Below are 26,441 nucleotides of genomic sequence, written 5' to 3' on the forward strand. Positions count from 1 at the left end.
CCTCTTCTTCTCAAGCCTGTATTGATATGCACAGTTACATTCCGTACTTTGAAGTCGGAGTGACTCTGTGTTTGTCTAACACTTCAGAGTGGCTATATGCATACAAGGTTTCCCCTGGGGCTCTTAGGGACTCTTCAGAAGAAAAAAAAATCATTAGACCTTAGCTTGCTTCTTCCCATGACTTTCTGCTAAATGAACATTTCTTAGTCATCTTGAGAACATCTGTTCCTTTGAAGGAGGTTCATTGCCCCCTTGGGAAAGCAGACTGCCCACCAGATATGATGGTATTTACTTCTGAGGCCTATGGGAGCAGATCTTGTGGTAAGGAGACAGGACTTTCCATGAACACCAGTTATTTTCCAGGTTCTAGTGTTTAGCGGATGAGCCGAAGAAGTCTTACATGGAATACCTTTTGATAAAACAGCATAACCAAGTAATGGTCACACTGATAGCACCTACCCTGATATAAAGCAAGAAGGACACTTCTGAACTTTGTGGCATCTTCTCCAAAACCCACGACCTTACTCTGATCATGAGGAGACATGCAGACCAACCCAGCTTGGGGTACCCTGTACAAAATAGCTGATCGGTCTCCTTCAAGACTGTCAAGGTCATGAAAGACAAAGAAAGATGGAGAAACTCTTACAGATGAGGGTGATTGAGGAGACGTGATAAACCACATGCCATGTGGGACCTTGACTGGTACCCTAGAACCTCACGGACATTGGTGGCAAACTAGAGTAGTCTGAATCAAGTCTCTAGCTTACCTAATAGAATTGTGCCGGGTTAATTTCTAAGTTTTGGGATTGGTAGTATGCCTTATTCCAGATGCTAACATTAGAAGCATCTGGGTGAGGGTATATAGGAACTACCTGTGCTATCTTTGTAGCTTTTCTGTAAATCTAAAATTATTCTAGGGGCGCCTAGGTGGCTCAGTCAGTTATGTGTCTGACCCTTGGTTTCGGCTCTCAGGCCATGATCTCAGCATTCATGGGATCGAGGCCCGCATTGGGTTCCGTGAGGTCAGTGCAGAGCCTGCGTGGGATTTTCTTTCTCCTCTCCACCACTCCCCTGCTCTCTCTCTCAAAATAAGTAAATAAACTTAAAAAAATAAAATGACTTCCAGATTAAAAGGTATTTTTTTAAAGATAGCAACAACAGAGAAGGGCTGGTTGAAGTTGGGATTGGGGTGCAGAGGAGAGAGGAGAAAGAAGCCCAAGGCCCATGCCTTGCCTGACTGATACTGCCTCTTGCTTCCTCACCCCCACTCCCCCGACCCTTCACCTCTGATGCCACATGGTGTATTTGGAAAACTGTTCTGCTTGTCACTTCCTTATTGTATTGGAGTTTTCCAACAACCAGAGGAAGTGGGTTATGCTCCCATTTTACAGATGAGGACACTTCAGAGAAGTTAAGTAAATTGCCAAGGTCACGGGGCTAGGAAGTGAGTCCATTTTCAAACCCTGTCTGGCTCCCAGGTGGGTGTGCCTGTCCTTTGGGAAGATATGAGCATTGTCTCAATGGGCATCACCTCCTGCTTCTGCTTCACTTCCTCGGACCATGGTGTCCTTCTTCAGGAAACTAGTCCCCCGTCTTGAGTCCCCAGGCCCCTTCCTGATATCTGGGTGCCAGGATCCAACAACCAATGTACTCAATTTGGCCTTTGCAGCCTTCAGCCTTTTCCAGCCGGAGCCTGCGCTCCAGTCAAGAGTGCGGCAGCAATAAAGAAGGTGGAAATCAGAACAAAGTCAAGTCCATGGCAAGTCAGCTGCTGGCCAAGTTTGAGGAGAACTCTCGGAACCCCTCGCTCGTGAAGCAGGTGAGTCCTGTCAGATGCTCGCTGGACCTGCCTTCCTGGTGACCAGAACCTGCTGAGAAGCCAGCAGAAACCAGAAGCAGAAGCCAGTTGAGGCTAGTGGTGGATTTTCAGGTAGGCCAGCCAGGCCTGGCTCGGGTGAGACTGGCGCTCCTTCTAGATCAGAAGTCGGCACACTTTTCCAAGAAGAACCAGATAGCAAGTTTAGGCTCTAGCAAATGTTTTAGGCTTCGGGAACCATGCTATCTCTCTCACAACGGTTCATTTCTGTCCTTGTAGCATGACAGCAGCCAGGGGCAATACCTAAACAAATGTGCGTGGCTGTGTGCAAACAAACCTGAATTTACAAAAGCGGGCGGCAGGCCAGATTTGGCCCGGGGCCCATAGTTTGCTGATGCCTCTTCTGCACTGGAGGAGAAATCCAGAATTTGGTTCCACCTTGTAACCATGACTTGGTCTGCAGCCATCTTTGAGATGCCGGCTGCAGAGGAGCCTAAGGCCAGAGTGAGAAGACATGTGCAAACCAGGGGAAACTGAGTCACGGGTCTAAGCTCCGGGGGACCAGCCCTCCCCAAGGGTTCTCTGGCATCCCCTCTCCCGTGTTCACTGAGGTCAGGCTAGCAGGGCCATTGTGTCTGAGCAGGGGTGGCTGTGAGGCTGAAAGAGGCAGAATGCCGTGGGCCAGGCTACACACTGCGCTGACTGCTCTCCAGACTCTGACTCTAGGGTCTGAGCTTCATGAGGTTCATTTTGCTCCCCTGAACTCCTTTGGGATGCAGCCGTCAAATTACAAGAGCTTGGGATGAGGGGGTTGGTTCTCTTTTAGAAAACACCTGGTTGATTGGGTTTACAGGCAATCATAAATGTCTGTCTGGCCTTGATGGTGGACCACGCCCCCTCCGGGACAAACCGACCTTCCCCAGGGAGGGAGCCAAGTTTTGTTGCTATAAGGGGGCCGTTTTCCCGAGACGTACAATTCTCTGAATTTTTTTTTTTTCTCTCAATTGCCCCTTCTGGAGGCTTTGCCCCTAGAAGTCCCCAAGTGTCATTGAGGGTTCTCTTCCATCAGAAGGAATGTAGCATCTAGTGTTCCAGGAGCTTTGCCAGTTCCAGGAGGACTCGAGGGCTGGCCACCCTGGCTTGGCATGGCCTGGCGGCACAGGCCCAGTGCCCCGGGTCTAAGCCAAGAGCAAGGCCTCCCTGGGATTTACACGTTGTCCAAGAGAAGGGGACTCCAGGACTTGTTGTTCGCATGGACAGAGAGCCAGGGTTCAGGTTTCCCAGTAAGGCCCAGCTTGCAGGGGTGCTGTCTCTGCCCACCTCTCTTCTCCTCCCTCCAAGTTCTCAGTCTGACTCACCTTTTCCTTCATGTTTCCCGTGGCTGCTTTTTTGGACTTCCCTTCCTCCTCCCAGGAATGCCGCATCTCAGGGATAGGTAAGCCTGTCCTGCGCTCTTCCTCTGACCCACCTGTTAACTCTCGCTGCCCCCGGCCGGAGGAGCCCACACCCGGCCCATCACCTCCTCTGAAAAGGCAGGTAGGGCTCCTTCCAGTGGACGCTGTCGTGCTGAAGTCAGAGGGGACTTTCACCCCGAGGGGCGGGGTCAGTGGCTGGCTGTGCAGCCCATGTAGGGCTGACTGTAGAATCTCTGGGAAGGCAGACACAACTTGGGGTGACCGCCCTTATAGGTAAGACTAACCAGGCATGCAGCATCTGGAAATACCTGCCAGTCAGGAGTAACATCTGCCCAACGACTACGCCCTCGATGCTGCATCTGCTCGGGCGAGAACCGGCTGTACCGCGTGGGGGATTTTGTGCGAAGCTCCGGGATACGTAGCTTTATTTGCAGACCACTTGAATAGGCAGATTTCGAAACGGATGGATAAGCGGCAGTGGTGTTGGGCCGAGCTCAGGTGACCGGTTGGCTGCACACCATTGGAGGGGTGAGGCTGGGATGTGGCGAAGGCCTCTCCCGGTGCCCGAGCAGACCAGGACCAGCCGGGGCCGGGGAGGCAACTGGCAGCCGCGGGCTGAGGCTTTTTCCAGCTAGCATCTCTGGGTTTGGAATTGGAACAGAAACACTGTTGTGACCACAGTACTCAGAAGCGGCTCGTCAGCACCAGGAGTTTTGTGTCGCTCCAGGTGGTGGAGGCCGAGCGAGGCCCGTGTGGGTGTATTCCAGCGGCTTTCTGTCTGTGAGCGTCACAATCACCTAGAGAGCTTTCTTTTTCGTAATTTAGTGTTTACCAATTTTTGAGAGAGAGCGAGCAGGGGAGGATCAGACAGAGAGGGAGACACAGAATCCGAAGCAGGCTCCAGGCTCTGAGCTGTCAGCACAGAGCCCGACGCGGGGCTCGAACTTAAGGACCGTGAGATCATGACCTGAGCCGAAGTTGGACGCTCAACCGACTGAGCCACCCAGGCGCCCCTAGAGAGTTTTTCAGAAATATCTGGAACCCACCCCAGACCAATTAAACCAGACCCCCGGGGGGTGGGGCCAAACTTGGGTTACTTTTTCTAAGTGCCCGAGGTGACCTCAGGGTACAGCTGGGACTGAGACCAGCCTCGTACAGGTCTTGATCCAGTGAGTTTGGGGGGAGGCCGGAGACTGTGTATCGTTACTAAGGATGTCGGACGGTGGAGAGTCGGGACCCCGGGTTAGCGGGGAATCTGACTGACGGCAGCACCTGCCGTGCCCTCTGCCCCTGGTCAGCTTGGGGATGGCTTATGGTGGGTTGGGTGTGAATGGGCCACAGTCGGGAAGGAAGCTTGATTTTCCTTCTCTCCCAGTTCCCCTCGGTGGTTGTGACGGGGCACGTGCTCCGAGAGCTAAAGCAAGTGTCTGCTGATTGCGAGTGCCCGAGCAGACCCTGGAGAGCCAGAGCCAAGTCTGACCTGCAGCTGGGTGGGCCAGGAAGCTCTCCTGCTCTGCCCCCTGCCTGCCAGGGAGCGCTGGCCCTTTCCGGGGTGCTGCGGCGGCTGCAGCAAGTGGAGGACAGGATTCTCCAGGTGAAAGCCTTGCTCCGTGCCCCTCCTCTGCCTGTGTTTGGGGGTGCCTTCCTTCCCTCCCCTCCTCCCCCTGCCCACAGTGGGTTCCTCCTCTTCCTCTTCACTCCCTGTCCCCTCCGTCCCACCGAGACAAGCCTGCCCCTTCCCCCCAAACCCCCAACCTCTCTCCTGACCCTCATGGTCTCTGTCACTGTCTCTTTTTCTTTCCTCTTTCTCACCTGGCCTGCAGAAGAGGGCTCAGAACTTGGCCAACAGGGAATTTCACAAAAAGAACATTAAGGAGAAGGCAGCTCACCTCGCCTCCATGTTTGGACATGGGGATTTCCCACAGGTAAACAAGGGGCTTTCAGAGCCCCCTCCCCCGCCCAGGGATCCACATGTTGGGCATCTAGCAAAGTGACCACATGTTGGACATCCAGCAAAGTGACCACGACTCCGTCTGTGCAGCTTCAGACCCTCCCCCTCCTCCTTCCACAGCATGAGGAGCTATTGACTTTGCAAGAACTTGGACCGGCGTCTAAAAAAGACCCACATGAGAAGATGCAAAAATATGTAGATAAATCATGACAAAGGGAAAAGCGAGGTAGTAAAGTGGGCTCAGGTCAAAGGAAGCAGAACCGAATGCTTTTAGATCCTAGAGGGGTCCGAGTAGGCTCTGAGCGTCCTGAGAGTCAACACAGAGAAGGAGAGCTGGACTGTCAGGAATCACATCACAGTGACTTGACCGTGAAGGACAAGTTGCTCATGATGTTGGGAGGCATGATGGGGGAATCTTCCCATGGCCCCGACCGGGGAGATCCTGAGTGATGGGGCCAAGCACAGGCTGTAACCTGTGCTCTGCTTTCCCAAAAGGCGGCATCAGCCAAGAAGAATGGCTTTGCCTGAGAATGGGAAGCGCAGCCCCCTTGCAGGCCAGGTACTCCTTTCGAAACTCACTAAAGAGAAGAGCGAGGGCTGGCGAGGAGCGGGAAGAGCTGATAGTGAGGTCCCCACAGTGGATGTGTGCGAAAGGCACCCCCCCCTGCCCCCCGCTCGCAGGCAGCCTGGTTCCTAGGACATAACCCCTCTGCTGCTTTCGCTCCATCTCCTCCAGACCTGTGTCCTCTGCTTCTTGGCAGAGTCACTGACAGCGGAGGGATGCTTTGCATCTAGTTCACTTCTGGGGCCCAGGGGCCATCCTCCACAGTAGCCCAGGGTTCTCCTTTCCTAAGTTTGCAGCTGCTACGTGACCCCAAACTCCAGAGTGAGAGCGTCAGGTGTTAGCGCTGGTATCTGCGGCAGATGGACGCAGGACTAGGATGGAGCAGCTGCAGCTCTTTTGATGTGATGAAGGAGCCGGAATAGTTGTAGCAGAATGCCGTGTACCCGGGAGCCAGGCGGTCCTGCTGGGCTCCAAAGACTGAGGCTTCTTTTTTGTCCTGAGACCCAGGCCTGGATTTCTTTTCCCATCCTTGAGTGCATAGGCATGGGGCTTCACTGTGGAGGCGAGCATCACGGTGCACGCCCCAGGGATAATCACAGCTTCCTCTGTTTCTGTTCTGTGCAGAATAAACTACTTTCTAAAGATCTGTCTCCCGAGCACACTCCAGCTTCTCCCTCCTGCCTTCCATCTCCTGATCCTGCTGCTACTTCTTCTCCATCGACTGTTGACTCTGTTTCTCCTGCCAGAAAGGTAGTCGTCCCGTACCATTAGCTTCCCCCACCCTCTGCATGTTCTGAGATCTTCTCCTCTGCCCACCCTGTGCAGACAAATGCCAGGAGCTTGCTTTGGAGGCGATGAGGATTTGTAAGATGCTTTACAGCAGTCCCAGATTCATTTGTTTTTGTGTTGAAGCAAGCCCCAAAGCAGAACAGGCAGCACACAAAAACTGGCCGAACAGTGCTGTGCATCTTGGCACCCACCATATGCCACCGTGTGCCGGATGCCGAAACAGGGGGAGGGCGGCACGGTCCTTTTACTCCAGTTTTGATGATGAACAGCACAGCAGCATAGAAATGAGTAACATTTTACATAGGAGATGGCCAGTATTTGGTTGTTTTTGACCTAGCAAAATGGCAGCTTCACATGGCGAACCTACTACTTGTCAACACTATCCATTAATTCCGAGGCACAGAAAGGGCAAGTTTATAGGAACCCAGGGAGGGGGAGAAGTCTGGAAAGGATTCACAGAGTAGGCAATATGGGAAACAAGTGTCGAAGGTTACACAGAAAGGGAAGGGCATTTCAGAAAGGTCTAGCATGTGCAGAGGAAGGCAGGCAGGGCTTGCGTGAATGGAAAGAGAATTCTGGTGTAACTTGCTTTGGGAATAAAAGTATTTATGGGAGTGTGGAGGATGAGGGTGAGAGTCAGTCTACTCTTGGTATTAAGGGGTTTCATTCCATCCTCTCATAGCCACAGAAGCCACTGCTCTGTGTTCTAGAAGGCTGACTCAGGTAGCAGTGCAGAGGTCGGCTTGGAGCGGGGGTAGGGAGCAAACTTTAGGTAGATAATGAAATGCGCCCGTGAACAATTTTTAGATTGTGGTTGTGGAGGAATTTCTGGCTTCCCTCTTGTCCTCCTGTCACTGAGTATGCTGAGAACACTGCCAGGTGGGGGTGGGAGAGGGCTGGTCTCTGGGAAGCTTGGCCCCTAGAGTAGATGAGCCTGAAAATGGATGTGAAGCCCACTTTGTCTAGCTGTTGCTCATGAAGGAGGCTTGGTCCCTTCCTTGCAAACTGTGCTCCTCTGAACACATCTGGTCCATCTAGCTCCCCAGGCTCGTCTGGGCGTGCAAGGCTGAATGTCCCCCATCACAGTTACTGCTCTTTTGCTCCCATGCTTTAGGCTAAAGCTCAAACACCTGATGTTACCTGAGTGTACAAGAGGAGCTGTCTCTTGGTTTGTAGTTGGGAGTCCCACCCCCAGTGACTTCCCACTGCTGTGGGGAGAAGAGTACAGGGAACGTCACTAAGAAAGGAGCAAGGAATATTATCAGCCCCCCACTCCTCCACAGTCCCAGTCGTGGGTGTGAATGACCCCCTGGAAGGGCAGCAAGAGGTGACATGGAGAAACACAAACACCTCCAGCTCCACGGAAGATAGCCATAGCCAAGACGCCTAGCGTCTTGCTCCAGGTCAGCCATTGGTCGGCTGTTTGGCCTTAAGTCTCCTGACCTACCTGGGCTTCCGTATTTTCTCATCAACAAGAGAGTGGTTCCTGGCTCATGTGATAGTGAGCTCTCTGGGTGGAGACTGGCAGTTTTGTCATCACCATCACCAAGGCTGCGGAGCAGCCATTTTGCCCAGCTCGGGAGAGGAGCCTTCCCTGGTGGGGACGGTACTTGCTGCTGTGGCAGCCATGACAGGACGAGAAGGGGTGAGGTTGCCTGGGCACAAGCAGGCAGTGGCTGGTGCTCCTGGCTGGGCAGCCAGGCCCACACCGTGCTTCTCTCCTGCTCAGCCCCTCTTCAGTTACCCCTGGTCAAGATCCCTTCTTGTCTCTGCTTTTCTTTCATGCTCATGGTGGCCTGGCCTGAGGGCAGAGCTGGAACAAGAAAAGCTACCACCCTTCCCAAGTTCCCTGACTTGATTTCTAGTAGGTGTTTGATCTCTAAGTGCTGGCGAGGCCACCAGGGTCTGACAGAGGCACTTCTGTCACGTCTGTCAACGTCAATAGGCACGTTCCCCGTCACATCTTCATCATGCTCCACTGGAGCCCTCGGCTGCTTCTCCATTGGGCTCTTCAAGGAGCTTTAAACCAATGTCACCCATGAAGCAAGGCAGTTAGTGAACATTCAGCCATTCAACAAACATCTATTAAACAACAGACAGCCCAGTGTTAGGCACTTCAGGCTCTTGGGATAGGTATCAATGGAGTTACATTCCTTCCCCGGTGAGGCTTATATCCTTGTAGGTGGAAATAAATGGTCAATGATAATATGTGAATAAACTGTGCAGTACATCAGAAGACAAGACAGTACATCCTATGGAAAAATTATAGCAGGTAGCAGGGACCTGGCAGGCTGGGGTTGGGTAGGAATTTAAAATGGAGTGGTAGGAGGGCTCTTCCTGGGAAAGAGAACTGAGCGAGAGTAGAGCCACAGATAGGAAAACAAAGGTGCAGAGAGGCGACTGGTACCCAGCCCTCCTGACCCCAGCCCAGTGTGAATGGAGTCCTTGTCAGAGGCACCAGCCCGGAGGCTGTGACCGCATAGAGCTCAACATGGAGCATGGAGAACTGCAAGTAGAGTGGGCTTTGGGATGGCCAATCTCAGGCCCTCTGCTCCCCCTACAGCTCTGTTCCTTGTTTCTACCAGGTTGTGGTAGAAGAGTCACCCCTATTTCTTATTCTTATTCCATTTCTCTAGCCAGCCTTGACCATCAGGCAGTAGTATAATTGAGCTTATTAATTACAGGCTGATGTGCCTGTCATAGGGTGGCTGGCAGTGAGTGGAGAGCTCTTAGAAAGGGCCACCCTGGGACATTGGGCAAGCCATTCACCTTCTTTGTGCCTTGGTTTCTCCATTTGTACAAAGGACCCAATTTGGACTCAACATTCACAATACCCTTCAGATTTCACTGTGAATCCCTTGTAGGCAGTTAGGAATGAGTGGTAAATTCCAAGTTTCAAGCATTCTTGGAAAGGATATGGCCAGTGGCCCTGCACTCCCCGCCCCCACACACCACCAATATCCCTCCCTCTCCTGGGCCCCACCCTACCACTGATTCAACACTGGACTTTGTGCATGTACAGAATCTGGCAGGGTGATGGCCTCCTCTGAAGAGAGGGTTGGCTGCCCCTTAAAGTAAGTGGCAGCCTGGTGACAAACCACTTCATTCAGTCTGAAGGAGCTCCGGGAGCCTCTCCCCTGGAGAGAGCCTGAGGCCTCAGTGCTTCTTTCCAGCAGATTATGGGCTGTTCTCACTGCCCAGAGCTGCAAGCTGGCCTCCATTCAGGGAAGCCAGAGGAAGGAAAATGCACTTAGAGACTGATGTTTGGTCCCTGGCAAACTTCAGGCAGCACCGTGTCTCTATTCCTGCCCTAGAGCCCTACACTCCAATTCTGAGGATCCAGGGATAGCCACCTCCACCTGGGAGCAGACCTAGCCAAACTCGTACGAGGACCACGTGTTCCTCACAGGGATACAAACTTGGATCACCAGTCCCAAGTGATGTGGCCAGGGCTCTGCCTTCAGATTCTACTTGCCTGCCTTCTCAGGTGGATATTTTGCTCTAAGATTCAGTGATGCCACTGGGAGTTTGGCCTGAATGGTGTCACATGGCTTCCTTAGGTCCTCTCATTTAGGATCTAGATCCTTACCAGAGTGTTGTCTTCCAAGGACTGGACTAGGGATCATGTCCACTCGTATGTTCCCAGCACCATTCGACTCATCCATCCCATCAGACCGGCCCTCCTGTGGTGGTACTGGCCCCCAATCAACCATTAGTTAACCTCTCTTTTCAAGCAGGGGGGCATGACTGCCAGTCCTTTGCCAAGGCTGGTGAGCTCTTGTGAGAATAAGATGGCGGCTGAGTGTTTGTGCAGCGGGGCAAGAGGGGACTGTGGGTCAGTCTTCCTGGGTCAGAAGAGCAATGCACATCACAAAAGGAGCTTTCTCTACATGGGGCTATTTGTTCCAAAACTCGATTTGCAGGGTTTGCTGCAGAGATTTGTACATTGGAGCAAAGCTAGGTGAGTCTTGGCTGGTTGCTATGTCTTTGTTTCATTTGAGACAAGCCTAGATCTCAAGGCCTCCCTCAACCTCATCGTCTTTCTCTTTTTTCCTGGGATAAGAGTGCCTTTGGAAGTGTACTATGTGTATCCCAACATGGGGAATTTTAGTTAGCAGAGTGCTGGTGTGTCTCAGGGAGGCAGGGCGCTGCAGGGAGAAGAATATGAGCTTAGGGTCGCACTTGGGTTCATACTCACTGTGTGACCTTGGATGAGTTGGTGGGCCTCTCAGCGCCTCAGTTTCCCAACCTATAGAATGGAGGTGACGACAGCTAGCCCTGAGGGTGACAGGAATAATGCCATAAACTGACCAATGTAACATGCCTGAAGGATCCAGTAAACATACTCTTTCCCCAGTGGAGGAGAATTCCGGAAGAAAGCTCATTTACCTGAAATGCATGTTGATTCCTCTCTTTCTAAAGGCAAAGAAGTCACCTTCAGGTTTCCATTTCCATCCCAGCCACTTAAGAACAGTGCGGCCTCAGGTGAGTTAGAGCCTCCCTGAATCTCAGCTCTCCCATCTGCGAAGGGGGATTATGAGACCCACCTCGCAAGGCCGTGAGAATTGCACACGGATGGGCACAGCACGGTGCCTGGCACCAGTGGACACAGGTGCAGATGTGGGTGCCCACTGGGAGGTCACAGTCACAAAGGCCTGCCTGAGTCTCAACTCCGAGGGTGTAATTTCTGGACCTCCTCAAAACAAGGTGGTTTCGATCCTTGCCCTCTCTCCCCCATGCCCTGAGCGTATCCCTGGGCATGCAGGCCCACCGCCTGTCCTATGACGTTCCTCACGCAGGGACTCCTCAGAGAGGAGTGTCAGCCCAAATATGCCCAGGAGACCTTCTCTGGCCCTGCCTGTCATAACTTCCTCTTTCAGTGAGCCCTCAGCTTGGAGGCCCTGGAAACACCTCCTCACCATGCCTGAGCCGTGTGGGCCTCATGATGTTCACAGCAGGCCAGGTGGTCATGGGGTCCCAGCTCTGTGGAGAAGCCTAGCCCAGACACCTGGTATTCTTGGCTGAGTTCCAGGCCCGAGGTGGGGGGGGGCGGAGGGGGACGTTAGCATTGTTTGGCCACAGATGGGCACAGGAACCTGTTTCCTCCTTCCTTCAGAGCACATGCCCTGTGCCCGGAGTGTAGACATGAGTAAAACACAGTGATGACATTAGCGAGTGCAAACCAGAAGGGAGTGGAGAGCAGGGTGAGAAAGGCTTGTCCTGTTCTGAGCTCAGGCTGCCAGGGTTGCCTCCTTTGGGGGGGGGGGGGGGGGCAGCCATCTGCTGCAGCCTCTGGGATTGGTGCTGGTGACAACAGTCCTGTCACCATGTTTGACTCATCGAAGAGAAGCCAGTGCGCTCACCCTGGCTGGGCTGTATTGGTCTTACTCATACAGAGGAGGGAACGCAAGCAACCTAGAGATTTTCAGAGTGAAGGCTATCTAAGAAAGGAGAGAAGAAGTTCCAGAACATGGAAGTGAAAAGCCACCCCAACGGCAGTGCTTTGAACTATCTGCCAAGTGCTTCTTGGGAGCCCAGTGCCATGTGAGGTGTGGCCCAGGTTCTATGGGGACCATTTTTTGCAGTCCTACAAGGATGGAGGTGGTCTCTCCATTTTATAGATGGGGCAGCTGAGGCTCACAGAAGGGAAATGGTGTATGTGAGATTATTCTAATGGAATATGAGATGTTGGCCTGCTGGAAGTGTCCAGCCATTCCAGCTTGTTCTAGTCAATTAACCAAAAAATAATTAGAATTCAACAGAGGAAAGAGGGTAGTAAGAAATACTCCGATTCTTCAAAATTACAAGAATATTGAAAGATACATAAAGGTTTGCAAAAGCAGCCCCACAGCCCTCCGAAATGACCAGTTCTTTAAAAACTAGTGACTGGGATGGGATCATTTTTGGCTAAATCTTTTTATTTGGCCAAACTCTCCTGAGTTGTCAGCCGTCCTCATGACTAGTCCTCCGGAGGTCTTTCAGTGGGTGAATCTCCTTGTTGAGAACCCCTGGATCTCGCTCTGAGGTCAATACCAGGATGAGTTTTCTGGAAGTTTCTCTACAAATTGATCTATTTCTCAGCATCCCAAGAGCCTAGTAATTCCTTGGTTGGCTGGGGCAGTGCTACTCCAAGTGTGGTCCCTGGGCAGGCACTGGTCTGGGGCCCAGTGAGCACGGCAAGTGAAAGTGAGCATTAGACACCTGTAGAGCAGTGTGGCATTGCCATACAACCAAGTGCACAATCATATCTCTAGCAATTCCCTTGTGTTTTGTCCAGAAATACCAGGTCACAATAGATTAGAGATTTTTTTTTTTTTAAAGTAAAACCTGGTCATTTACCACTGATTGTTTGAGGAGCAGTGAGCTAGCACATGTCTGTCTGGTCATGTCCTCAATCTCCTAGAGCCAATGAGGTATCCTGTTAACAAGAAACATAGAGAAGAGAACCCATAATCCCCAAGGCAATGTTTGCCTCCACACTGGTCATCGAGGGTAGGCTTCTGGGCCCCCCCCCTCACCTCTTGAGATTAGTTCCCCATCTCCTAGTCTCCTTGTGACCTCTCCAGAAAGTCCAGTCCACTTCTTGGTATTGGCCAGTGGTGACCCTGGGATGGTTTCTATCAGGTTGGGAGGGGCACATGCAGACCCAATGCCGCTTTCTTAAGGGTGCTTTCCTTATTCTTGGCAAAGCCTCTGAAATGGGGTGGGGTCTGTGATTGCAACTGGGAGAAAGGAGCCTTTATGGCCCATACTGAAAGACCAGTTTTGTCTTTATCCTGGATTACCTGGCCAGGTGACCCTGGATGGTGCCCTATCCTGGTAGAAGAACCACGCAGGCCCATGACGACACAGATGTGTTTGGCGACACCCACCAGCAACCTTACAGCCCTCCGCAGGCTTCTGTAATTGCTCCTTAAGTCAGGATTGCACAAAAGCTCAGCAGTACAAAGTGCCTATTAGCTAAGTGGTTAATAAGGTCCCATTAGGGGCTTGTATTTAAAGCCTCGGAAAGTACAGTCTCAGTCTCTGCTAACTCAGGGAGGCAATAATTGCGCGTGGGTATCATGGCATCGCCGTGGAGTCTTTCTGGGAGAGTGCCTCAGAGCCAGTTCACACACTGGGCCATTGGAGGCAGCCCCACAAGGGCAGTGTGGGCAGGCGGGTAAATCTCACCTCCGCTGTCTTCCCTCCCCTCTTTGTCTTGATATAACCCCAAGAAGTAGTTGGTATTCTACAGCCTTTGTCTGAGGGACCCGTGTTGGGGGTTCCCGGTGGGGGGTGCAACAACAGATGAACAAAGGCTTGTTGTCCTGCGCCTGCGCACCTGAACCCTTCTCGGAAACTGGAGCCAAGTTCCTTGGCATTGGCAAAATCCTGCAAATGGCAGAAAGTGTGCCTGGAAGCAGAATCCTAACCTCTCCTAGGCTGGGCCAGCTTGGAGGGTAAAATGGGTATGGGGTAAGTGGCCTGGCAGCTGCTGCTACTGGGAAGGAGCAGGCTTTGTAAAGCCTGGAGGGGCCCCATCTGTCTGAGGCGTGAGGTCAGACACCCTACCTCACAGGCCCACGGCCGTATTCCCTACAACCCCAAGACCCACACGTGGTCGGCACAACTGTTCCAGAGCGGCTGTCAGTGTTAGGGCTTCCTTGATGAGAAAGGGAGCAGGAGCCTCGGGGAGAGAGCCTCACTCTCCCCCACCTGCTTGGCATCCTTCCCTCTTCTTCCTCGTATAGTGGCTGTGCTCTTGCAGGAATCCCATGAGTTGGCCAAGGCTCTGAGTATGGGCCCTGCTATCAGGAGGTGAAGAATTGCTGCCATTTGCCCATTGGCTTTGCCGTTCCCGGAACTTCCTGCCTTATATCCGAGCCTCTTGTAGCAGATTAGATGTGGCCTCCCAGGAGCAGTCCTGGGTTTAGATTGAAGGCATTCCTTCAACCTCACACATCACAGTTGCTCGTTGTTGCAACGGCCGTCTGCCTGTGCCACTCCCAGAAGCTGGATACAGAGGCCCCAGAGGGTCTGGAGCCTGCTTCCTTCTGGAATCCTGGGATGTGAAACAGTGTTTCCAGAATCCCTTACTGTGGTGTGTGCCTCTCTGAAGAGGAGACTACAGTGTTCCCAGGGTGGCCTTTCGTAGCTGGTGGGAAAGGGGGAGCAGGTTGGGATTTACCGGAGGGTGTCTGTGTGATTATGCCCTATCTGCTTGGGCTCCAGCAGCTGCCCCAGCTCCAAGGCACATTGATGGGGACCCAGACAGGTGGGCATGGCCATCATGCCTTCCAAAGCACAGGTACCCGAGACCAGGCCGTGATGCCCAGGGCCCACATGGAGCTATCTTGCCAATACCAGCCTGGGGCCTCTGGGCACCGCCATCTGGAGCCCACAGTTGAGTACACTCTTGTTGCCTCCTCACTCCTGTTTCAGTCACCGCTCTGTAGGCCCAGGGCGACTCAGGTCAGACACCACCCTTGCTCGCTAGGGGTATGGAGGCTGCAAGGCAGGCTGGGACCTGCTGAACTCAGGAAGCAGGGAGGGAGGAGTCTAGCTCATCTAGCTCATCCTGGCTCCGCCCTCAAAGCACCAGGCGCTTGGATATACATTCTCTCCCTCAGTTCTTACCCCACATCCGTGAGACAGACACAATTTTCCCCATTTTACTGAACAAAAGAAACTGAGCTCAGAAGTTGAGAGTTTTGTGCTCAGTCTCAGAACTGGTTCATGGTGGAGTTGGGGACTTAACCCTTCCCCCCCAGTGTGGTCTGGGGCAGGGAAAGCCCACTGCTCATGAAGCAGCAGCTCACAGCCCTCCAAAGAGGGGCGGTCTCTGGGGAAGGGCGGCTGCCTTCCAGCTGTCTGTCCGTGAGGTCGTGGTTCCTTAGTGCGTGAGGGCACCGGGCTGGCAGTCAGAAGACCTGGGAAGTATTCCGAATCTTGCATGTATGTGCTCCGTGGCCTCGGATAGATCCCTCCCTGTCTCTGGGATTCATTTACCCCATCTGTGAACCAAGGAACTTAATGAATCCTGGAGGCCTTGCACCTCCCCGTGGTGGTAGTTTTCCAGGTCACCTGGCTCACCCGGGCCACGGGGTTCCATTTCTGTGCTTCTCTCCACCTCCAGAGTGCCCGCTGCCCGCTCCAGGCTGGTTTTGCCTCTCCCGGGATGTTGGGTGCTATTTGCATGTGGGTGTGGAGCCCTCTCCCACATCCAGCCTGTTCGTGCTTTCCTGCTCGGTGCTAACTGGCCTCTACCTTTGTCTCTGTCTCCTCTGCCTCTGCTCTTGGGTAGCTGACGGTAGGGAAAGTGTCCAGCGGAATAGGGGCCGCGGCTGAAGTCCTGATCAATCTGTACATGAATGATCACAGACCTAAGACCCAGGCCACCTCTCCAGACCTGGTAAGGATGCGCACCCCTCAGCCTTCACCCGCAGACACCAGCTCTGACCTCCCAGAGAGGATGGCCTGGCCCACCCAAGGCCCTCTTTTCGTGGATGGGAGGCCTGAGAAGGGGCTGGACCAGAGCCGGGGTTTGAGGGGGCTGCATTTTCTGACAGACGAACCTCACCCGGCTCCCCAAGGAGTCATTTCACAAGGCAGGGTCTCTCTCCTGCTGTCCAGGGCTCCGGAGAGCTCTGTGAAAAGGCTGGGCAGGCCAGCCGTGTAGCCAGGCACCCTTTACCATCAGTGTTGGGCATCCAGTCCGAGTAGCCCTTTTGCACTGGACTGAGAATCCAGTAATGGAGAAACCCTCCTCCCTTCGAATTCTCCCTTCTCCAAACAAGGCTGCCTGCTGCCAATGGCAGCCATCGGACCGTACAGTTCTGGTTTCCTTTGAGCGCATCCCCCCTGGAATCCAGAACCCCCCAGGTGCACCGCTGCCTGGCCCTCCTCCTCCTCCTGCCCCCTTGCATTTAGGGATTTGACTGGCAGTCTGGGGGCTAGAGAACACAGCCTCTCCCTTCCCTGCAGTTCTCTGGAACAGTTCTGATGCCACAGGCTTTCCTCACCTGACCTGAGTCACTGCAGGAGGACAAATGTGGAAAACATTCTTTCAGGGACCTCTCTCTAGACCCGGGCAGCCCTTAACCCCCAGGACAGATTCCTGGAGACCGTATCGCCTGGCAGGCATGTTTGTGAGGGCTGCCCGCTCCTGCCCCCAAACCAGAGCAGCCGGCCTTGGGAAGAGACCCTCCCGGGCCTCCCTTGCTGCCGGCTGGCCAGCATGGGAGCAAAATGGACCGCAGTCCCTGGAGGGTTGGGGTCTATGTTGGGAGCATTTCCTCCCCCACCTCACCCTTTGCTGCAGAGACATGAGCAGCAGATGGGAGCCCGCGAGGTCCCCGCGATTGAGGTCGGCATTTCCAAGAGCGTCAGCCTCACATTGCAAGACACGGTGTCCGTCCTAACGCACAGTGCTTCTCTCCCGCTGCCCTGTGCTCCTAGGAGTCTATGCGGAAGGTGTTTCCCCTGAACCTGGGCGGCAGCGACACCTGCCACTTCTGTAAGAAGCGCGTGTATGTGATGGAGAGGCTGAGCGCAGAGGGCCACTTCTTCCACCGCGAGTGTTTCCGCTGCAGTGTCTGTGCCTCCACCTTGCGCCTGGCCGCCTACGCCTTCGACAGCGAAGAAGGTAACCCCCGGGGGCCCGGGACGGCACTGCTCTGCGGCCTGGGCTTCTGTCCTCTGGAGGCTCCGGGACGCCCAACACTTGCCAAGGAATGCGGCGTCCTCAGGAGAGCTGGTCAGAGAGCCGGGGGATCCTGCTAGAGAGACAGGTCCCCTGTGGGCGGCCTGGGGACACCCGGGAGCCGTCCTGCACCATGCGGCACCTGCTGGGTGCCGAGTGCTTTACATATGCGTTCTCAGCGAGTCTCACCACCTTCCATCCCCACCCCCCACCCCGTGTGGTTGGGGAATCAAACCTGGAAACCTAGTCACGTGCTCGGCACTGCACCTGGCTTGTGGCAAGGGTCCAACAAATGATGGCATATCAATGCTGTGATTTATGAAGTGTGTATTATGGAAGTAATCATAATAGCAACCTCCCCTCTGAGAAGCGGCCTGCCAGAATGTACCATTTACTAGCCGTATAACCCTGGATTTAGGAATCTGGTTACCTCTGGGTCCCTCAGTCACTTCATCTGTAAAATGAGGGTAATAATAGTTCTTAGGTCAAAAGTTTGTTGCAAGGTGGTTCACATGAGTTCATTCATGGGAAGCATTCAGAATAGTGTCTGGTATATTGTGAGTCCTGGGGAAGTTTTCCTTGTTGTTACCATCATTAACTGTCCCTATTATTACTCTTGTAATGAATGGCGAACGAAGCAGGCTTTTCTGGCAAGTGCCCAATGGTCCTGGGCTGTGGCCAGGGACCCAGTGTGTGTCTCACCTGGGTCTTTTCCTCCCCATCACTGCTGCCATCTGCTCCAAGCCTTTCCCACTCCCAGGGGGCCCCAGGAAGGACCAGGAACTGGAAACAGTACTGATACTCAGAGCTGTCCGTTTTGCAGTCTTGCAACCAGCCTTGGGAAGGGACTTGGCCTCAGTTTGGTTTGGGGAGTGTCTGAGGGTTTCAGCCCTGTCCCCAGCATCCCTGCACCCCTCCCCCCACCTTGCTACAGCCTGCCTCTGAGGCAGCAAAGGGTTCTCATCTCAGTGCTGCTGCTTTAAGACAAGTGATAGAAACTGCTTCCCAAGTTTAAGGTCTCCTAGGCTTGCTCCCATTATTGGTATTTTCTGACCTTGGCTTGTGTCTGCTGCAGCTCTCATTTACAGGAGAAAACCTGTGTGTGCCTGTGTGTGTTTCTTTTACAGGCAAGTTTTTCTGCAAGTCTCATTTCATTCACTGTAAAGCCAACAGTCAGCAGAGGAAGAGACGGGCAGAGTTGAAGCAACAAAGAGAGGTATGTTTTGTCTTGAAAGCGCTGGTGAAACAGGGCAGGCCCCTGGACAGGAGCTCATTTGCGAGGGTTCTTCCAACTTAGGCCAACGTTTCTGGCTTTGGAGGAACTGAGACCCACAGGTAAACACGAGAGTCTGTGCTGTGCAGTTTGGAGGGTCCCTCTTCCTTAGCCTGTTCAGCAGGCCTCTGGGCTTATCCCATTCTAGAGGCCAGCTCCCAGGTGAGCGGCGGTGCCAGCTTCTCCCGAGGAGCTTGGAAGAGCCTTCCCAGGTACTGGGCTGAGACTATATACCCAGCCATGTGAAGACTACAGGGTCCCCCTCCCCCCACCCCTGGCCTGGGTCCCTCGGGACCTCAGAGTGTTCTATGCAGGGATGTCTTCTGTGGAGACTACCTTTCCCTAAGTTTTCCCCCCAGGCTCTCGGATGTCCACGAAGTGACAGCCTGCTACATATTTGGACAGTTTGTGATAGCGCCCCCTTTGGCAGCTCTTAGCAAATACCTTCTCTACCGCCTGATTGGCCACCCACCTCCAGCAAGGACCCACAACTTACAGCCCTGTTCTGATTACACAAGTACTGTAGAAAATGGGGAAATAAATGAACATATGCAGACAAGGAAAATTAAATCATTCATCACACCCTGTCCTGAGAAACCCATAACTAACATTTTGTGACATTTCCTTCCAGACTTTTCCCTCTGTGAATGTATTTTAACCTAGCTGGAATCGTATCACTACGCTTTTATATCCTTCTTTTTATATATTCGCAGTATATCAAGAGCTATTCCCCAAACATTAAAAATTCTTCTGAAGCCTCATTCTGGATGCCTGTGAAAGATGGTTGATAATTTATTTAATGAGGTTTATCCTGTGTTATATTTTTACCTTATAATTATTTTTACAACAGGCATCTTTGTATGCATGTCTTTGTCCCTATTTCAAATTATTTACTTAGAATAGATCATGACAAATAGGATTTCTGAGTCAAAGGACATGTGTACATTGTTTTTTTTTTTAATGTTTATTTTTGAGAGAGAGACAGAGTACGAGTGGAGAGGGACAGAGAGAGAGGCAGACACAGAATCCAAAGCAGGCTCCAGGCTCCGAGCTGTCAGCACAGAGCCCGATGCGGGACTTGAACTCACGAACTGTGAAATCATGACCTGAGCTGACGTCGGACGCTTAACTGACTGGAGCCACCCAGGCGCCCAACAGTTGTTTTTTGGTTTTTTTTTCAAAGGACACGTGTGTTTTAAGGCACCCAGGTGGCTCAGTCAGTTAAGCGACTGACTCTTGATTTCAGCTCAGGTCAGGTCATGATTTCATGGTTCGTGAGATCAAGCCCCAAGTCGGGGTCTGCGCTGACAGTGCAGAGCCTGCTTGGGATTCTCTCTCTCCCTCTCTTTCTGCCCCTCCCCTGCTCGCCCCCTCGCTCTCTCTCAAATAAATAAACTTTTTTTAAAAAGTAAAGAACATGTGTGTTTTGAAGGACTTGTGAACCCCTTGGTCACCTCGGCCCCAAGAAAGTGATGCCCATATTTAGCCGCCCTTCAGCCATGCCTGGGGGCTGAGGTTATTGGCGGGGGAGAGGGGGCTGGTTGCAAAACGCAGGGTCTGCCATCGTCAGTTTGTGTTGGCTCTCTTCGTCTGCTTCATGGGAGGGGTCCTCGGTGAGAATCATGGTCTAAATGCCCTCCCTTTGCTCCCTCTCAGGAGGAGGGAACGTGGAGAGAGCAAGAGGCCCCCCGGCGGGACACTCCTGTGGAAAGTTCTTGCGCGGCCGCCGCCATTGGCACGCCTGAAGGCAGCCCTCCAGGTATCACCAATTCCTTCTTTAGGAAGGCGCTAAGCTGGCCTCTCAGGCTGCCATGGGGCCTGCTTCACATTCCCCAGAGCCTGCTTAACTGGATTCGGGGACTCCTGCGTGCAGCCGGCCTTCATTTCAGGGACAATGCTTACAACTACTGCTACACTTACGAGCTCCTGAGCGTCGGGCTCCCGCTCCTCTGGGTGTTCTCCGAGGTCCTGGCTTCCATGTACCGGGAGTCTGAGGAGTCCCTCGAGACCATCCGCAACTGGGTGCTCAGATGCTTCCCGGTCAAGCTCCACTGAAATGCCAGCCACCCCCGAAGTGCCCTAACATTTCCACCTTAGACGGCAGTGTGTTTGCAGTTAGCAAGGCCCTGGCCAAGAAGCCTAGCATTCTTTAATAACCAGTTCGCTCAAAGCCAAAGAGTTTCCCGCTGGCCACCTGCACCTGACTTTGTCAGGGCGAGCATCTGCTCCTGGTGCTGGGGCCAGCACGACATGAAGGATGTTTTTTATAGCTTTGTCCTCCTTTTATACCAAAGCGAGCCACATTTCTAGGTTTACATTTCAATTTTTAACTTTTAATAAGCCAAGAGAAAGCTTTTTTTTTTTGCTATGAGTGTCAATTTTTCTAAACACGGTTTGAAGTTTTTAACTGATATTACAAACCCTTTCTACCTTGCAGTCAGCTGCCGTAGTCACTGCCTGCAACATTAACGATTTGGGCTTTTATAGAAGCAGAAGTGAGTATGCTGCCTCCTGACCAGTGCTTTTAGATGTACGTCCCCTAATGCCACTTGTCAACAGGGGACGGTGTTTTGCAACACGAAAGCATGATCAGTTTAGAAGCAAGGAGTAGATCAGAGTGGAATTGAGCCTACGGCCTGCAAAAGCACGTGGCAGTGTGTTGTTGGCTGTTATCTGTCCTCCCGGAGGGACGGAAAGTGTTTTTGCTGCCTTATTTTGATGTACGATAGGAGCTGAAGGGTTTTTCCCCTCCTACCAAATCACAGCCAAATGCCTTAGAGCCATGGGGTTTCAAGCAGATTGCGACAAACCTCCATCATCCCTTCCCACTAACGAGCACTGTGTGGGAAGCCCCTTGGCCCCTGACCATGCGGAGCTCCATCAAGCTGATGCAATGTCGAAGAGGAGCTATGTCAGTTGGTGGCATTGATGCCTGGGGTCATGACCCCTGGGACTCCCTATCAGGTCCTCAGCCCAGGCTGCAGACTGAGCCAAAGCCACTCAGGGTCTATAACGGTCAGGCTGAGGAAGGAATCTGCCCTCTCCTATCACGTCCTTTGGGACTGAGGGCATTTGTTAGCACCTCAGGGTATTATTTCTGGGACGCGAGATCTGCCCCATGAGCACTACTTACAGACATCCTGGCTGCTTAGCCGCTCGGCTGCCGTGCATATTTGGTCAAAACAGCCCGAAACCATTTGTTTCCACACTGTCCTAGCAAAGGAATGTGTCTGACCTCCTGTGTCTTGACTAGCAAGGGAGGCTGGGGGTGGAAGCTGTTTGTTGACTGATACAAAGGAAATATGCCCTATTAAGGGCAAACACAGGCATGGGGCCTACCTGTGGTCTTCACTCTGGGCTTCCAGAGGAGGCCTCTGCTCCCCCCCCCCCCCCCCCCCACTCTGCCTGGACATGACCACTGCTGGGTCTAGTGGAACAATGGAGAGGCTGCTGGGAGAGGCCCACCAGCGTGCTCAGGATGTGTACATTTGCCAGGCCGGAGCTGGCTCTGTGCCTTGTTATACTAGAGGTCTCCTCTTGATGAAGTAAGGACGGAACCTGTCGTGGGTTAGGAGCCAGGGCTCATGAGTGCTTTGCGATGATAGGTTTCTATACAGCAGGAGGAAGGGGAGAGGCATTTCTACAAACACTTCCCTGAAGTTCTTGGATAACACAGGGGCACGGCTGTGACCAAGTCCACAGGCACTGGCACATCTGTCCTTGTTGGAACTGTTCTCAGTCTGATGACTCGTGTTGTGTTTTTCCAAATTTTTGCTGGGGTTTTACTATTCCGCGTGGTGGGAGGAACTTTTCCTTCATTCTTTGTTTGATTCCGAAAGGAGATTCTTGAGGTCGTGATGTGAACACATGCGCAGCCGTGTCATTGCTATTGTCTTCGGCTCAGGGTGGGCCGAGACGCTTTGTGGAATGCTCCACGAAGCCCGAGTGAGCATCTCTCAGAGTGTCCTTTATGGCCGTGAAGAGACTGGTTTGAATTACTCTGGTGATACAGGGTGTGCCTGTCAGAAACCTGAGATGTCTGTACGTTCTGAGGCTTTGAACCTTCCTGGTGGGCAGCACCGAGACCCATGGTGGATCCCAGGAGGCACATGCCTCTTGGCCTCCCCAGCATATTCGAGAATGAGTATGAGACACTGGAGTAAAATTGGGGCCAAGAGATATGGGGGGGAGGGGGTTCCTGAGGATGCGCGTAGCCCTGAGTGGAGAGCAGAGGGGCACGGATCCTCTCTTGCAGAGAAAGAGGCGGTCACTACCAGAAAGGTTCACCTGACCAAAGCAAGCAACGATTTGTTCGGGGACGTCCCCCTTTTATTAATGGTTGCCTCATCTTCAATTCCTGTGCCTTTCGTGTTATCAGCCTTTTTCCTTTGTCCCCCAGACTAAATTCTCCTTTCTGTCTCTCTCTTTCCAACCTTACACTGTGGCCATCAGTTCGTTTCAGCCTTCCAGTGCTACACCCACTTCTTGGCTGACACACTTCTGCTCTGAGGTGACTGGTTTTCTTGCCGATTTTCAGAGAGTGGTACTAATGCCTAACCCGCTTTCCGCGCCCCGTCCTCCCCGCCGTGGTACTTACTGGTTGTGCTGTGAACGTCTCGCATACTAATGGACTCCTTCCATGGCATGGTGGGTTAACAGCGTGGGGTGGTGCTCCGCTCGGAAGCCATTCTTCATTCTTTTCACCTCTGAGCCGGCTGCCCGGTCTACACCTGGGACATACCCCGCCTCCCTCCGGCTCCCTGTACGGCCTGCATGCGTGCCTTTCCCATTGCGAAGCCACTTACCTCCCTGGGACAGTGACCCCAACTGTGACACCACACAGCAGAGAGGGCTCTTCACCTTTGAAAAGAACTCTTTTATCTAGCAGCCTCTGAAAAAGTACATGCGTACAAGTGTCCTAAATTGATTCTAGTATAAAGATTATTGATCAAAACCATGGGTGACCCTTTCTGGAAGGATGTAAAAAAAAAAAAAAGAAAAAGAAAAGAAAAAGAAGGAGAGAAAAAAAAAAAAAAACGCTCCCAGGCTTCATCACAAGCCTGACCCATGCTCTGTGTTTCGAACACACAATCACAATTTTCCTAGCAAATCCCTTCCCTGCTGCAGCCTGCGCTTCAGACACAAGGGCTTTGCTGTGGCTCCTCTTATTGTCCTTGGCTCAGAAAGCCCCAGATGATGCAGAAGCTTCACTTAGAGCAATCATTGTCACAGGCCAGGGGTGGCTTTGAGAAATGACTCCGTTCAGCCCAAGCCTGAAGCAGCCCGTGTCCACGCCCCCGGGGCTCTGCTCAAAACACATTTCCCACCCCTCCCCCACCCCTGCCGCCTCATTGCCTGCAGCAGCAGGACTTTCGAAGTGCTTTTAAAGAGAAACACCGTGCCAAGTACGGTGGAGCTGTTGTGGGCCAGGCCTCAGGGGCTCAGGCTGCAGGTGGTGTCTGTCCTGCATGCGGCCCCGAGCCACGCTGACCTCTCGGCCTGTCTGCACAGCCCCGCATGCTGCGCTGCTCACCGCATCGGTGCAGATTCCAGCCAGTACGAAGTCATTGCTCTTGTCTTGTCTTCTCTTGCAGAGTCTCCCTCCCTTTATAAAATGTCAACCAGAGGGGGCCCTTCTTCCCTCTCGGCCTTCTCTTTAGCTAGCCACCCCCACCCCCCCCACCCCCCACCCCCCATCTCATCGCAGCGCATGTTTGTGACCTTTGGTAGTCATTTACAGTGCCACACGGAACCCTGTATTTTGCACACGGCAAACATTGTTTAGCTTTATTTATGGTATTTGATGCTGTAAATGAAAAATAAATATGGTTCTTTATAAAGCTCATTGTTTCCTCTCTTCTTTGCCGTGGAAGCTGCTCCAACTTCAAACACGGGGCTGGTTTAGGGGGATCCGTCTTCCCTAAACCACTGGCGGGACCTGCATCTGTGGTGACACGGGACTCTCTGGGGCTGCGCTGGGCACTCTCAAAGGAAATATTACCCAGGGGTAATATTTGGAAAATGTCACCAATGCTCCTGGGCCAGGCTTTGGGGTCTCTTTCTTGAAAGCTCATGGTACTTTTCTGTGCAGATGCTGGGCACAGCTGGGTGAAGGTCGGTGTCACGTCAGCCGTTGGAAACAGACTGTCTTAACAGCTCTTTGCGCCCCTGTCCCCCCATCCAAACCATGGACCAGTAGGAGAGCTTTCCTTAGGAAACTTTCTCTAAGTGAGGCTCCTATGTGACAAAGGTCACTCTTGCAAGTCTTATGCTGGCCCAGCTGAGCGAGAGGTGAGAGGTAAGGAGGAAGGAGCAGACACTGGTTTCAGAACAGTAGCGAACATGGCAAGTATGCTTATCCAGATGGAGAGCCATTTTGTGATCCCAAAAGACCTCCCCTGTCCCCAGAGGCTCAGGTCCCTCAGTGTCTTAGGCTGCAAAGCTCTGCCTGCAGATCCATTCCGAGGACAGAACCCGTGGCAGGCTCTGACCCAATTCCAGGCTGGCCTCCCCGTACGGGAAGGATTCAGAGTCTCACTTGGCTAGTCTGGACCACGCCAGGGAAGTCTGGTCCTCAACCTCCTGAGGTTGGGATGCCAGCCGTCACAAGGCTGGATGTAGCTGGGCTTCTGGCGCTGGTATGAGCCTCCGCCGAAGGGGCATTTCTGGGGCTCTGGGCCTCTGAGCTCAGCTGCTGGCTCCCGGAACTGCCTTCTGAGCTGCCCAGGGTCATGTACTCTTACCCAGGTGAGATATTCTTTCTCTTCCATGGAAGAAAGGGTGTCAGGGACTCAGGTCAGGAGCTAGGGTGGGCAAGTGACTCATTCCTTTATGTCTTCATCCATTCAAGTATTTGTTGAACGCGCATCATACCCTAGACATATTCTAGGTCCTAGGGAGGCGACAGTGAGCCACACAAAGTCCCTGCCCCTCCCTGTATCGTGGATTATATGTATCTCGGTCTCGTGCACTAGATTTGATTTTATTTGTACATACACTCACTTGTTTACTTAACTAACATTTACTGAGTATCTACGGTGTGCTGGAAATATCACAAGGGGTGAGGTAGACAAAAGTCCTCATTCTCATGGAACTTTACAGTTTCGACTTTTTTTTTTTTTTTTTTTTTTTTTTTTAAAGTGGGGTTAAAGCAACATTTTCCAGAGTGTGTCAAGGGAACACTAGTTCCGAGGGGGGCTTTGTGAATCAGGAGCTCCATAGTCACACAGTTTGAGAAATGGTTTATAGCAGTCATGCTGGTCCTCCCAAACCTTGGAGATCCATGAGACTTACTAACATAGTAAAGTGTCTGAGGAGTCCTTCAGTAAAGAAGCTTAATTAACTTTGTTGAAGTGGGCTTTCCCATACCTATTTGAAATGAGTTTTTGTTTGTCTGGGATGGGTTTTTTGTTTTGCATGATACATTCTACATACATGTCGGGTAGAATATTCTTAATTCAGAAACACTGGATTAAAGACTTAAAATTTTAAAAAGGTAAAATAATAGAATTAAATGTTAGAATCAAGAATTGATTAGATCAAGGAGTGATAACTTTCTAAGCCTTGTTTTTTTTTTAATTTTTAATATTTATTTATGAGAGAGAGAGAGACAGATTGTGAGCGGGGGAGGAACAGAGAGAGGGAGACACAGAACCCGAAGCAGGCTCCAGGCTCTGAGCTGTCAGCACAGAGCCTGACATGGGGCTCGAACTCAACCCTGTGAGATCATGACCTGAGCCAAAGTCAGACACCCAACTGACTGAGCCACCCAGGTACCCCTTAAATTTTAGTTTGGTTTTTTTCTTTTTAATTTTTTAATGGTGACTTTCTAAGCTTTAGAACCTTGAGAAACACGACACAAATTTGACCGTAAACATTTTAAAAACTTAACAGTAAAAATGGAAATATTCAATAGGCATTCAGACTGAGGGAAAATGTGAATTAGGTG

The 26,441-nt window shown here is 52.3% G+C and overlaps 1 protein-coding gene across 6 annotated transcripts in view; it reads left to right on the forward strand.

Annotated features, from left to right (window-relative positions):
• Positions 1-26,441, forward strand: part of MICAL2 (microtubule associated monooxygenase, calponin and LIM domain containing 2) — a 222,237-nt gene that overhangs the window by 117,615 nt on the left and 78,181 nt on the right. Inside the window, exons 17-26 of one of the 6 annotated variants that reach the window (XM_047823892.1) lie at positions 1,670-1,819; positions 3,230-3,352; positions 4,607-4,825; positions 5,055-5,156; positions 6,372-6,497; positions 10,959-11,021; positions 15,823-15,930; positions 16,977-17,163; positions 18,348-18,436; positions 20,150-20,252. In XM_047823892.1, the coding sequence (XP_047679848.1) occupies positions 1,670-1,819; positions 3,230-3,352; positions 4,607-4,825; positions 5,055-5,156; positions 6,372-6,497; positions 10,959-11,021; positions 15,823-15,930; positions 16,977-17,163; positions 18,348-18,436; positions 20,150-20,252 (1,270 nt within the window). Of the gene's footprint in view, positions 1-1,669; positions 1,820-3,229; positions 3,353-4,606; positions 4,826-5,054; positions 5,157-6,371; positions 6,498-10,958; positions 11,022-15,822; positions 15,931-16,976; positions 17,164-18,347; positions 18,437-20,149; positions 24,334-26,441 lie in introns of those variants that run through there. The other 5 variants (XM_047823887.1, XM_047823888.1, XM_047823889.1 and 2 more) reach the window with 5 other exon arrangements.

This window comes from Prionailurus viverrinus, chromosome D1 (assembly GCF_022837055.1).
Source record: "Prionailurus viverrinus isolate Anna chromosome D1, UM_Priviv_1.0, whole genome shotgun sequence".
Classification (NCBI taxonomy): domain Eukaryota; kingdom Metazoa; phylum Chordata; class Mammalia; order Carnivora; family Felidae; genus Prionailurus; species Prionailurus viverrinus.